This window comes from Artemia franciscana, chromosome 5, assembly GCF_032884065.1.
Source record: "Artemia franciscana chromosome 5, ASM3288406v1, whole genome shotgun sequence".
Classification (NCBI taxonomy): domain Eukaryota; kingdom Metazoa; phylum Arthropoda; class Branchiopoda; order Anostraca; family Artemiidae; genus Artemia; species Artemia franciscana.
Window position 1 is genome coordinate 2,155,790 of NC_088867.1, and position 10,812 is coordinate 2,166,601.

Consider the following 10,812-nt stretch of genomic DNA (forward strand, 5'->3'; position numbering starts at 1 on the left):
CTAAAGCTGGTACTGAACCTTTATTCTCTAGGAGGTTTATATTGAAATTGCCCATAATAATTATTCCATAAGTTTTCTGATACATGGACTCAATCACTTTATAAAAGGGTTGAAAAAACAACAACAAAAAACAACTTGGTGGTCTATATATTCCCCACAATTAGGCTATCACCTCCTAGGGTGATAATAGGGCCTTATATATAACTGTTTAAGACCATGTTTAAAAACTAATTTTACATTTAGACTGAAGAGTTTTAACTTTAAATTTTAGTGTAAAACTAGCAGAGTCTAGCCTATAGCCTAGCCAAATAATCACAAGATCTTTAGGGGCTCTATTTAGGGATCAAAATAGAACTTGCCAAAGAAGTAATTATCAAATTTAGAAAGAGCATAAAATAAGGCATCAAGTGATTTATTTACTTTCTTATCAGCTAAATTAGGCCTAAGGTAAGCTATGGGAATATGTACAAATTTACCCTAAATCACACCTTTTTTTTAAGTTCTATATATGCCCTATGGCTATATCTGTGACCACGAAAGGGGAGTACATTGTCAGAAACACAAATAGGCCTACAATAGCCTAGCCTATTTGGAAAGGACATAAAATCAGAAATGTGACAGTGCTGATATTATTTAATTAGCCTAAAACAGATTTTTCTGTGGGGCTGACTAACTAGAATATTACCATAGAAACCTACCGATATTGTCTACTAGCGGAAAGGACTGATAGCTTTTTCCCAGCATTGGATTCTTTATTCAAGTTAAGAAAAACAGCAGAAGTTTCATTAATAAGCTTCCTTATAATGAGAGAGTGTCCACTCCAATTATTTTCGAACACAGACTTATTAAAAGCAAATGCTAAACTTCCTCCAAAACCAAAGTCCAGAGCACGCTCTTTGCTTCCCTTGTTCATTTCAAAGTTAGCACATGGATAGATTTTAAATCAAATGAAAAAAATAAAACAATTTTTTGAATGATTTTGTGCACCTCGAAAAATCGGCACTAAAATTTAAACTTTTGTTACTTGAGTTTGTAAAATTTTTAACTTGTAGCATTTCTAGACTGTTATTTCTCTTTAGACTATTTCTAGTATTTTATTACTGGGGATTCTTTGTCTTGCCATAGCAATGTCCATTTGCAGCTGTATCGTCATTTCTATGGGTTCCTCTTACCTCAAATCGCATTTGCCTGCGAGATAAGGCGGTAGATCCTCCTGTAGTTCTTGCTGGTGGTGAGTGATGTAATTATGTTGGCTTAGCTTTCCAGTCCAGCCTCCACTCGGCCCTCTCCCAGTCCCTGTTGACTCCAGCCTTGAAGGAGTGTGGTGTCTCAGCTTGGATGGTAGACTCAGATAGGCTATTCCAGAGGGGGACCACCCGAATGGAAAAGAAACCACGTCGTTCCCTTCTCCGACATCCAGGCAGGTGAAGCTTAAGACTGTGACCTCTTGAATTGTTAGCCAAAGAGGGGGTGAAGATGTTATATTGACAGGGTAATCCTTATGTTGAGGATTCCTGAGGTCAAAACTCTTCTTGTTTGCTTGGTTGGGGCTAAGTCCAGGTGATGTGACTCTTCTTTTCCTCCCAAGATCTGAGCTCAGTCCATGCATAGGAAATGCAGCTTCTATGTGACCCTCCACAATCTTGGGGTCTGCTGCTTGTGAAAGGATCCTTTCTTCTTCCATTTCTTCCTGTGCAGCATCCTCTTCACTTGTCAACATTAGTGGAGCATAAGTATTATAGATTGGTAGTGGTTTGGGTAACATATTGTAGAACATAGGTTTTCTATTGTCAATGTTAGGTACAAATTCATTCCTTGTAGCCTCAGGATAAGGCTGAGGGGCATGAATATACACTTTTTGTCCATTTTCCAGGTAGGCCATCAGGCCCAAGGGGCCTGAGGGTATGTTCATCTCCAGGGTGTTACCACTTCAACCATATATAATTCACAAGACTATATAAAATTGTACTTACAGTGCACACTGAAATAATAGAAAAAGCCAATCTATTCAACTGCAATTGGCTTAATCTTTACTTAATATGAACTAATCAAGTTCAAACACAAATTTTATTCCACTATAAATGTTTTTATTAAGCTCAATATCACAATTAAACTGGATAAACAAAACCACAATTTCACAAATATTTTTTATTTATCTAACCATTTTCTTCCACCAATATATATTCTAAATAGACTAGTCTATATTTTGAATGAGTCAAATTCAGATTGGGAACCTAAAAGAGAATATTTCTGAAGAGTAAAGATTAAACAGTTGGATTTAAAATCTTTACTTCAAGTTTGCAATCTTTCTATGAGTTTTTGTTTCTCAAGAAATTTTGCCATTTTTAAAGTTTTAGAAAAGTGTGTATTATAAACTGAAGTGAATTGGAGAGGATGAATAATTTTTCAGATCCCCAAGGGGGTCAGGGACAATTTGAGCAATAAAATTTTAGTTAATTGACTTCTTGCAGTTAGATTAATTGAGGCCGGGATTGGAGGAATGATGCTAAAGTTTAAAAAGAACTATCTTGACTGCAAAGTGCATGTTAGAGTGGGCAAAACTATTTTCAGTGAATTTAATAATGGATAAAGAGGAGTCCCTCAGGGCTCAGTTCTAGATCCAGATTATTATAACCTGGGTAAACATAACATAACTTTAGACAATGGTGATTCTAGTGCAGGAATTTTTGCTGATGACAACAACTTATGGGCTGTGGGGAGAACAATTGAAGAAGTTGTACCTGTCATATAATCTGTTCTTGAACAGCTTGAAAATTGGGCATTTAACATTGACTTGAGCTTTTCATCTCATAAAATAAAGCCTATGCTTATTTCAATAAATAAATTGGTCAAACTATCATTCCTAACCCTAATAGTACCTGTCAAATTCATGGACCAAATGCAGTTTCTGGGATGCGTTTAGGAAATTGTTTTAACTGGAATCCACATATTGAAAGCATTAAAGCAGCCTGCTTTAGGGGGATCAACATAATGAAGACATTAACAGCAGTCACATGGAGAACCAAAGCAGATTTCTTAATTCAGTTCTACACCATATATATTAAGTCAAAGCTGTAATATGCAACTGTAGTACATCATCCTGCAAATAAGTCATTCCTTAAAAAGCTAAATGTGACCCAAAATACAGTAATGATTATTACATTTGGAGCTAAGAAAAAGATCCCAGTGTCATTCCTGCTATCAGAAAGTGGCCCAGGAGATCTAGAAACAAGAAGGAATACTAGTACACAGAGATATTTAGCAAAAGTATGGGCTCAGATAGAGCAAATCCAGCAAAATCAAGGATTATAAACCAGGTCTGTATGTGAATGCAAAAAAAAAAATTGTAAAAAGCAGATTTAATAAAATTTATTTGAAAAATCTATACAAATATCTGCAGCAATTAACCTAGAACTAAAGACTACAGAAATGCTGCAGGTTCCAGATGTAGAGGTACCTCCACCATGGGAAGGCTACAAAACTAAGTAAGGAAACTTACACTTAGCCACCAGCTTCATAAGACTTATTGAAAGGTCATTCAGGGGTTTCCTGCATATTAATACTGATGGATGCAAAACTTGATGATTATAGTTCAGTTAGAGCTGCATTTGTTATACCAAAGAAGAAAATTACAGCGCACTACAAGCTACCTAAAAAAAAACATTAATTTTTCAAGTGATAGCAATAAAGAAAGCAGTGTTGTATGTAAAAGAAAGTCTCAAAGATTGTCCTAATGTGTTAATAAGTTAAAATTCAAAGAGTTCACTAGGAAAGAGAAAGTAAGTAAATGAAGGAAAAAGAATTGAAGGTCAAAATATCCACTTTGAAGTACAAAATGAGGAACTTACTGAAAAGAAAAGTAGTGGTGACAGTTTGTCACTTTTGTCTTCATTCATCTCTAGAACAGCAGTGTTGGCTTGAATCTTGAGTGAACATACTTCCAATTCAGATTCCAAGTATTCACCAGCTTTATTGAGGTGCACTGTTTGCATGCACCCTGGGTTCAAGCACTGAGACTGAGAATACTCTCAGTTTCTTTGTTTGCTCTGTCAACAAAGTCACTGCTACTAGCATCAGCGCTACTTTTATCAGTGCTTTGAGCTTTTGATCTTGTTTTTAGTGCTAAATAAACTGTGTCACTTGCTTAACTAAACTATAAGAATGTAAACTCTTCTTTGATTTTCATTTGGATGGAGTATCTTTTTTTCAACTGTTTTGCATGATATGTTGCTGCCCCAGTGTTACAGTAGTCGTTATCAACTCGTAAGCAGTGATGGGTTTTGAAGCTTCTTTACAGTCCTTACACAGGAACTTCGACCGTTTTCACTTTTGCTTATCTTGTGTTCATTTTGTCTCATCTGCATTGCCAAGGCAGGAAGCTATTTTTGCACTCAACAGCACTCACACAACAAAGACAGAATCAGAACTGATCAAAGTAATCTTAATTGGTCGCTTATATTCAGTTAAACTAAGAAATGGACACTGACACATGACATAAACTGACTCAATTTATCTCCATATCTAATAAGGAAAATTCGACAAATTTCCACCAAAGTTTAGGTTACTTTCACAATTGGTATTCAAGTGGTCTATTTATGTCAACGGGTATCGAGTGATCTATTTACCCTTGCATACGCAGTTTTCGATACGCGGTAAATTGCACCTGACAAAACCTGTCAAATAAGTTGATAACCACACTGCAGTTGGTGTGTGTCAACTCACATAGACTAATTTGAAGAAAGAATTAGATTGAAAAAACTGACAATCACTCTTGCTTGTATTGAAATTAAAGGCTCCCGACAGGAAGCTGTCGTCTCATCAGCTTTATCTGACAAGACGTTCGAGCTGACTGCTGATGCTTTAGAGTTTTGTCCACACAAGTAGGGACCAACAAAGTAAGACGTTGACGCTTTGAAATTTTTAGCAGCCCCCTTGGCTCTGATTTATTCAGTTGGGATATGCAATCAACACTCTTACACCTTCTTCAACAGCTTTTACTTCCTTTCTAAGTATAGACCCTATTTGGTACTGATTGCCCTTATTCAGGTGTGTAGAAATACACATGCTAACTTTCAGCATTGGTCCTTCACAACCATAGTATATCTTGATCATAACTTTGCATGATCTGCAACCCGCTATATGTTTGATTATACCATGGGTATGTAATGCTTTGACAACCCCTGTTTGTGTGTGTTTATAAGTTCCAATTCTGCTGTTCAGCTGCTAGCCCACTTTCTTCAATATTTCCCAAAATTTCAACTAGCAAATCAAAGAAAATTAAGGTGGGTAATTCCTTTAATTTGATTCCCTTTCCAAATTAATGAGAAAGTGTTCTGTTGCTTTGTTATAGCTTTAAAGTAATACTCTCAGAAAGCACAGAAAAACAAATAGCAAACAAAGAAACATAACATAGTATTTAATTCCTTATTTAATGCTTTTCACAAACATAATAATCATCACAGTTGTAATTATATTCCACCCCCAACGTCCTAATGCTGGGGTACAGGCCTAGCTCTGGCTATATGCAAAATTTCTTTTTGGGAATTGTAACTGGTTTAAACAGAGTCTGGAGAATTAACAATAGTTCGAGTAGCGTGGAGACATCCAAACTCTGCCAGTTAATAAATATATCAGAAGATAAATAAATATATAAGAAGTGCTAGACATAACCCATACCTAATACTTGAGATAAAGTTAACACAACACAAGAGTTAAAAAGAGCAAAGGTTTTATTTTTAAAAGAAGTTTGGTTTTTGGTTTTTTAATAGTCTTGTTTTAAAAAGATAATCAAGAAATTCAAAAAGTTTTATAACTTGTAATATAAGTACAATCTTGCATAGTCTTCGTACTGAAATAAGAAGTTTAAGATATTTAAATAAACTAATTACTAACTAATATGTGAGCAAACAAAATGTTCCAAGGTATTTAAATTATATCAGCGAGACTCATGTCATGCTGTAGAAAGTAGTAAATTAACATTATGAGATTGAGAAGGAACAAATTATTCTACTTACATCTAAGCAAAGCTACCCACACTCGCCAAAGTACCAACACCAACTAACCCCTTCCAAAACCCTCTGGTCCTTCTATACAACCCCTGTTTACAATTCGCTCTTTTTATTTAGCAAGAATCAATTCGTACAAACAAACATTTCCAAGGCTATACCAAGAAGAGATTAATCCCTGGTAAACAACCCATAAACCTAATAACAAGATTCTTACAGATTATTGTTTGGCAACTAAAACTATTGAACTAAATCAAAAGGGTTTAACGACATCTTGCTTTTCAAAATTGCGTAGTGTATCCTGCGTGTGACTGAGACTATTTGCGTTCCCGACAACTTGTAGCTGCAAGTGTTACAATTTGCGACTGCAACTCCTCCTTCTTGTGTCTGTGACTACTACTGTTAGTATCGCTACTGTGATTGCGATTATGACTCTTAATACCACTATACTTTCTTCTATGACAACTGAAACTATTTAACTAAATCAAAAGAGTTTTAGTTGTTTGGCAACTAAAACTATTGAACTAAATCAAAAGTATTTAATGATATCTTTCTTGTCAAAATAGCACACTGTATCCAGCATTTGACTGAGACTATTTGTGTTCCCTAAGGCTCACGACTGCAAATACAAATGGAAGTCAACTCCCACTCTAGGTACTTACAAATGTGACTACTTGTAACTGCTCCTGCTTGCGACTGTGACTACTGCAATTGCTATTATGACTCTAAATACTACTACACCTTTTTCTATTACAACTAAAAGTACTGAACTAAATCAGAAGAGTTTAACGACATCCTTGTTATCAAAATACCATAGTGTATCCAGCTTGGCTAAAGGTCTTATCTGCAATATCTCATGAATGGCAAAGGCTATTAAATTGTAAATTTCATTGAATTTGAGAGGGATGTTGCATTAGATCAAAATACTCCAGGTACATTCAAGTTGTCAAAAGGGCGTATCTGAGCGTATCTATATAGATCTCGGAATGGTTACATGAAATGAGTTGAAACCTCCATGGATTGCTAAGGGGAATGTCAAAGAAAAGCAAAAGACTCTATATGTATCCAGGTTGTCGAGACAGCAGTGCAATATTTCAAGAGCAGCAAGGGAAAGATATTTAATTTAAACATTCAGAGATAATTGACTGGGATGTTTAATACAGATGTGTATCCCACTTGTTAATTTGCATAGCTCTGATATCTCAGGAACAGCTAAGGTTAGTAAGTTGAAAATATCAGGAAACGGGATGGGATTTTAAACTAAATTAAAAGAAACCATATGCATTCTAGTTGTCAAAATTACAAATCTGCTATATCTCAGGAATTGGTGAGGGCATTAAGTTGAAACTTGTAGAGTTGAGGGGGATGTTGAACCCAATCAAACTATAGCCATCCACCTCCTGGTTGTCAAAAGGGTGTATGAGCAACATTTTAGGATCTATTGGCTAACGGGATTTGGTCTAAACTTTCAGGGAGTGTTAAACTGAGGGGATGATACTATGTACATCCAGCTTGTTAAAATGGGGTGTGCAATATCTTAGGAACAGTTAAGGGTATTTAGTTGAAACTTTCAGAGAATATTGAAGGAGATTTTGAACTCAATCGAAAGATGCTATATACATCCAAGTTTTCAGAATGGTGTTGCTGCAATATCCCAGGAACTACTAATGATATTCAGTTGAAATTTTCAGGGAATGTTGAGATGCATGTTGAAATAAAGCAATCAACACTAATTGGAACTAATAAGTTAGAATCGGGCATTTTAAATCATTAGACAGATACATGAAAAACAGGAGAAATACTCATTATATGAATCAATCACAAATCAAAAACGAACAAAAATTAATTAAAATACTTTCTGCAAAAAAGGTTTTAAAAATAACATACAGTATTAAACTTAAATACTAGCAGGAATAAATTCCTATAATAATTCAAACTTAAAACGATTATAAATTAATATTCGAAAAATAAATGAAACCCAAGTCGAACAGAAATTAGAATAAACAATCATAGCAAACATAAAGATAACAGGTATAAATATAGATGAATAAATACTTCTTAAAACCTGTAAGAATTAAATTGAATATTCAAGTCAAACTTAAAACGAACAAAAATTACTATAAACAAGATTTTGGCTATTTTCTCCCTCCCCTAACTGTAAAAGTCTAAAGCCTATTGTGCCTCTTTACGCTTTATTGAAGAAGAATTATCTGGCTAAAATTTCTTTATCTTTACAGCGTTAGAAAAAAACTATAGCAAAATAAAATCTTAAAATGCTGAGTTTCTAAGAATTGGTATCATCATATGTAAAGCATTTACATTATGCTCATTAATTCTTTCTATTCATCTAGCTTATTATACTGATTTGTTTTTATTTGGCGTCGCTGTTTTGAAAAATAAAAGCACACTGTTGAAGATACATATAGTAAAATGGTGATAAAATATAATAGTATTCATGCTGTAGACACGTATAGATGTTGAATAAAATATTATTGTTACAGACCTTTAGTGTTTGGGGTCTCTTAGCCCAATTTGTGAAACAACCCTGGGCTATATCAGCGCTAATAAAGGTTCTTTTTTTATAGTTTAGAATTCCTTAAGTAAATTGGTGGAACTTCGGACCAAATCATGAACAAAACAGAATTAAGCAGAAAGTGTCCCAATATTACAGTTGTGAAGAAAGGAGAATGCATAGAAAAACCAATTTGGGGCTCAACATGCTTCATTAGTATTCATGGTATTGTTTCAGAAACTGTTAATACGCAGTGGATTCGACGAACTACTGAAGCTAGTGAATATCTCCAAAAAGACTGTATTCAGTTAGTGATTGGAAATGGTGATACTAGCATTGACAGACAAATAGAAGAAGGACTTACCAGAATGTGGGTGGGAGAAAAAGCTAGACTCGATTTAACTCTTTCTCCAGGAGAACTGAAATATGTTTTACGTTCATCAAAAAATGATGATCTTTTAGAATTGAGCATTGAATTAACATTAGAAAAAATAGATAGTTGTGAACCATTATGGCGGTGGAATAAAGACAAATTAATTGGCAGTGCTATAGTGTCAAAACTGCGGGGGAATGAGTTGTTTTCAGCAAAGCGTTATGTCGATGCTTTTTTTCGATATTCAATTGCTGCAAAATATTTAACAATGGTGGACCCTCTTAGCACAGATAATGATGATGCAAAAATTCAGCTCGCAGCTATTAGAAATAATATAGCTTTCGTGCAACACCTGTATAAAAACTTTGAAGAAGTTATCTTTATCTCTTCATTAGTTGTTGATGATTACAGGGATAATATTAAAGCACGATTGAGAAGAGCTGCAGCATATATTGAACTGCAAGACTATGAAAGAGCTGCAAAGGATTTGGAAGTTGTATTTAAAGTTGAGAAGAATAATAGAGATGCATTGCGTCTAGCAAAAGATCTATCAAAGCGCCAAAAAGAATTTGATCTAACAATGGCAGATAAAATGAAAAAGCTTTTCTCTTAACATATATTATAAAAATAAATGACATCCTATGATTTGGAAGCTATATCCGAAATTGAGGAATACAATAAAGACGTGTGATGTCTACCAAAGGACGTATCAGTGTCAAAAATAATTTTGTATAACAATGGAAGCTACAAGGAAAAACTCTTTCTCTTAATTTTTGTCAAACAAATAACATCACACCTTACAGTTTTTTGAATTAATAAACTTAAATAAGTGACTTGACATACCAACTACTGTCAACAGTCTCCTATACTACTATTACAACAAACTCGTTGCAGTATTAAGCTGCCTGAGTCCAGCCCACCAGCAAGCACTCCTCCTACATCCCATCGTGTTCAAAGTTTCCGTTTCGACTATTTCCCAAGGGAGCTCCACAGAGTTAACTCATATCTGATAGTTTCATACCAGCCTAACCAAGAGCATTCGTCCACATTGCAGACTATCTAGGATAGATATTCTAAAATCATACAACAGATCTATCGTAAATTGGAAGTTGGATCCGTTTTTGAGGGGGGGGGGGCACCCACCCCCACCCATACGTTTTCAGCCAATCAGTAAAATAGCGCTTGAAGCGCTGCTATTTTACTGGCAATTTTTTTATTTATTTTTATTAGGTAAATTGGCTAATGGAAATAAATGACGCAAAATCAATATGGAAGAACATTGGTCTCAGTCAGTAAAAAAAATGAATTAAATTTAATAGCAATGTCGCCCAAATCTTTCTATAAAATTAATGACTAGTAAAATTTGGTAAAAATTCGGCAAAATGCATTGCTCCAGCCCCCACAAAAAGTATATTATATATATATATATATATATATATATATATATATATATATATATATATATATATATATATATATATATATATATATATATATATATATATATATATATATATATATATATATGTATATATATATGTATTGTCTAGTGACGCCAAGTGGTTGCATTCCCGTCCAGAATTTGTTAAGCTGTCTGGGACATTATAGCTTCTGAAAAGCGTTTAATAAAATCGAATTGGCTTCCAATATCAAACAGTTCGTTGTAACGAACTGTAGTAAGGAGCGACCCGGCTCAATAGTAACCAAAACTCTAAATAAAAGGAATTTTGATATCAATAGCTACATCAAAAGAATCGCATTTTAATGCTGATTTTAAATATATAAGTTTCATCAAGTTTAGTCTTACCCATCAAAAGTTACGAGCCTGAGAAAATTTGCCTTATTTAAGAAAATAGGGGGAAACACCCCCTAAAAGTCGTAGGATCTTAACGAAAATGACACCATTAGATTCAGTGTATCAG

The 10,812-nt window shown here is 34.5% G+C and overlaps 2 protein-coding genes across 5 annotated transcripts in view; one reads left to right on the forward strand and one right to left on the reverse strand.

The window, feature by feature from the left end:
- Window positions 1–950, reverse strand: part of LOC136026867 (nuclear pore complex protein Nup85-like) — a 63,696-nt gene extending 62,746 nt beyond the window's left edge. The window contains exon 1 of the mRNA XM_065703644.1: window positions 699–950. Within this exon, the coding sequence (XP_065559716.1) occupies window positions 699–913 (215 nt within the window). The 5' untranslated portion in view covers window positions 914–950. The remainder of the gene's footprint in view (window positions 1–698) is intronic.
- Window positions 951–974: 24 nt separating this feature from the next.
- Window positions 975–10,157, forward strand: LOC136026868 (uncharacterized). 4 transcript variants are annotated; one of them, XM_065703645.1, is made up of 2 exons: window positions 975–1,028; window positions 8,591–10,157. In XM_065703645.1, the coding sequence occupies exon 2, from the start codon at window positions 8,634–8,636 to the stop codon at window positions 9,501–9,503; it is 870 nt and encodes a 289-aa protein (XP_065559717.1). In that variant the 5' UTR covers window positions 975–1,028; window positions 8,591–8,633; the 3' UTR covers window positions 9,504–10,157. The 4 variants fall into 4 exon arrangements, with proteins under 4 accessions (XP_065559717.1, XP_065559720.1, XP_065559721.1 ...); XM_065703648.1 differs by having other exon boundaries at window positions 1,015–1,032; XM_065703649.1 differs by lacking the exon at window positions 975–1,028 and adding an exon at window positions 1,542–1,560.
- Window positions 10,158–10,812: the final 655 nt, after the last annotated feature.

What these genes read in the sequence shown, in the direction of transcription:
- LOC136026868 (XM_065703645.1), top strand. Translation starts at nt 8,634, where the DNA reads ATGAACAAAACAGAATTAAGCAGAAAGTGTCCCAATATTACAGTTGTG.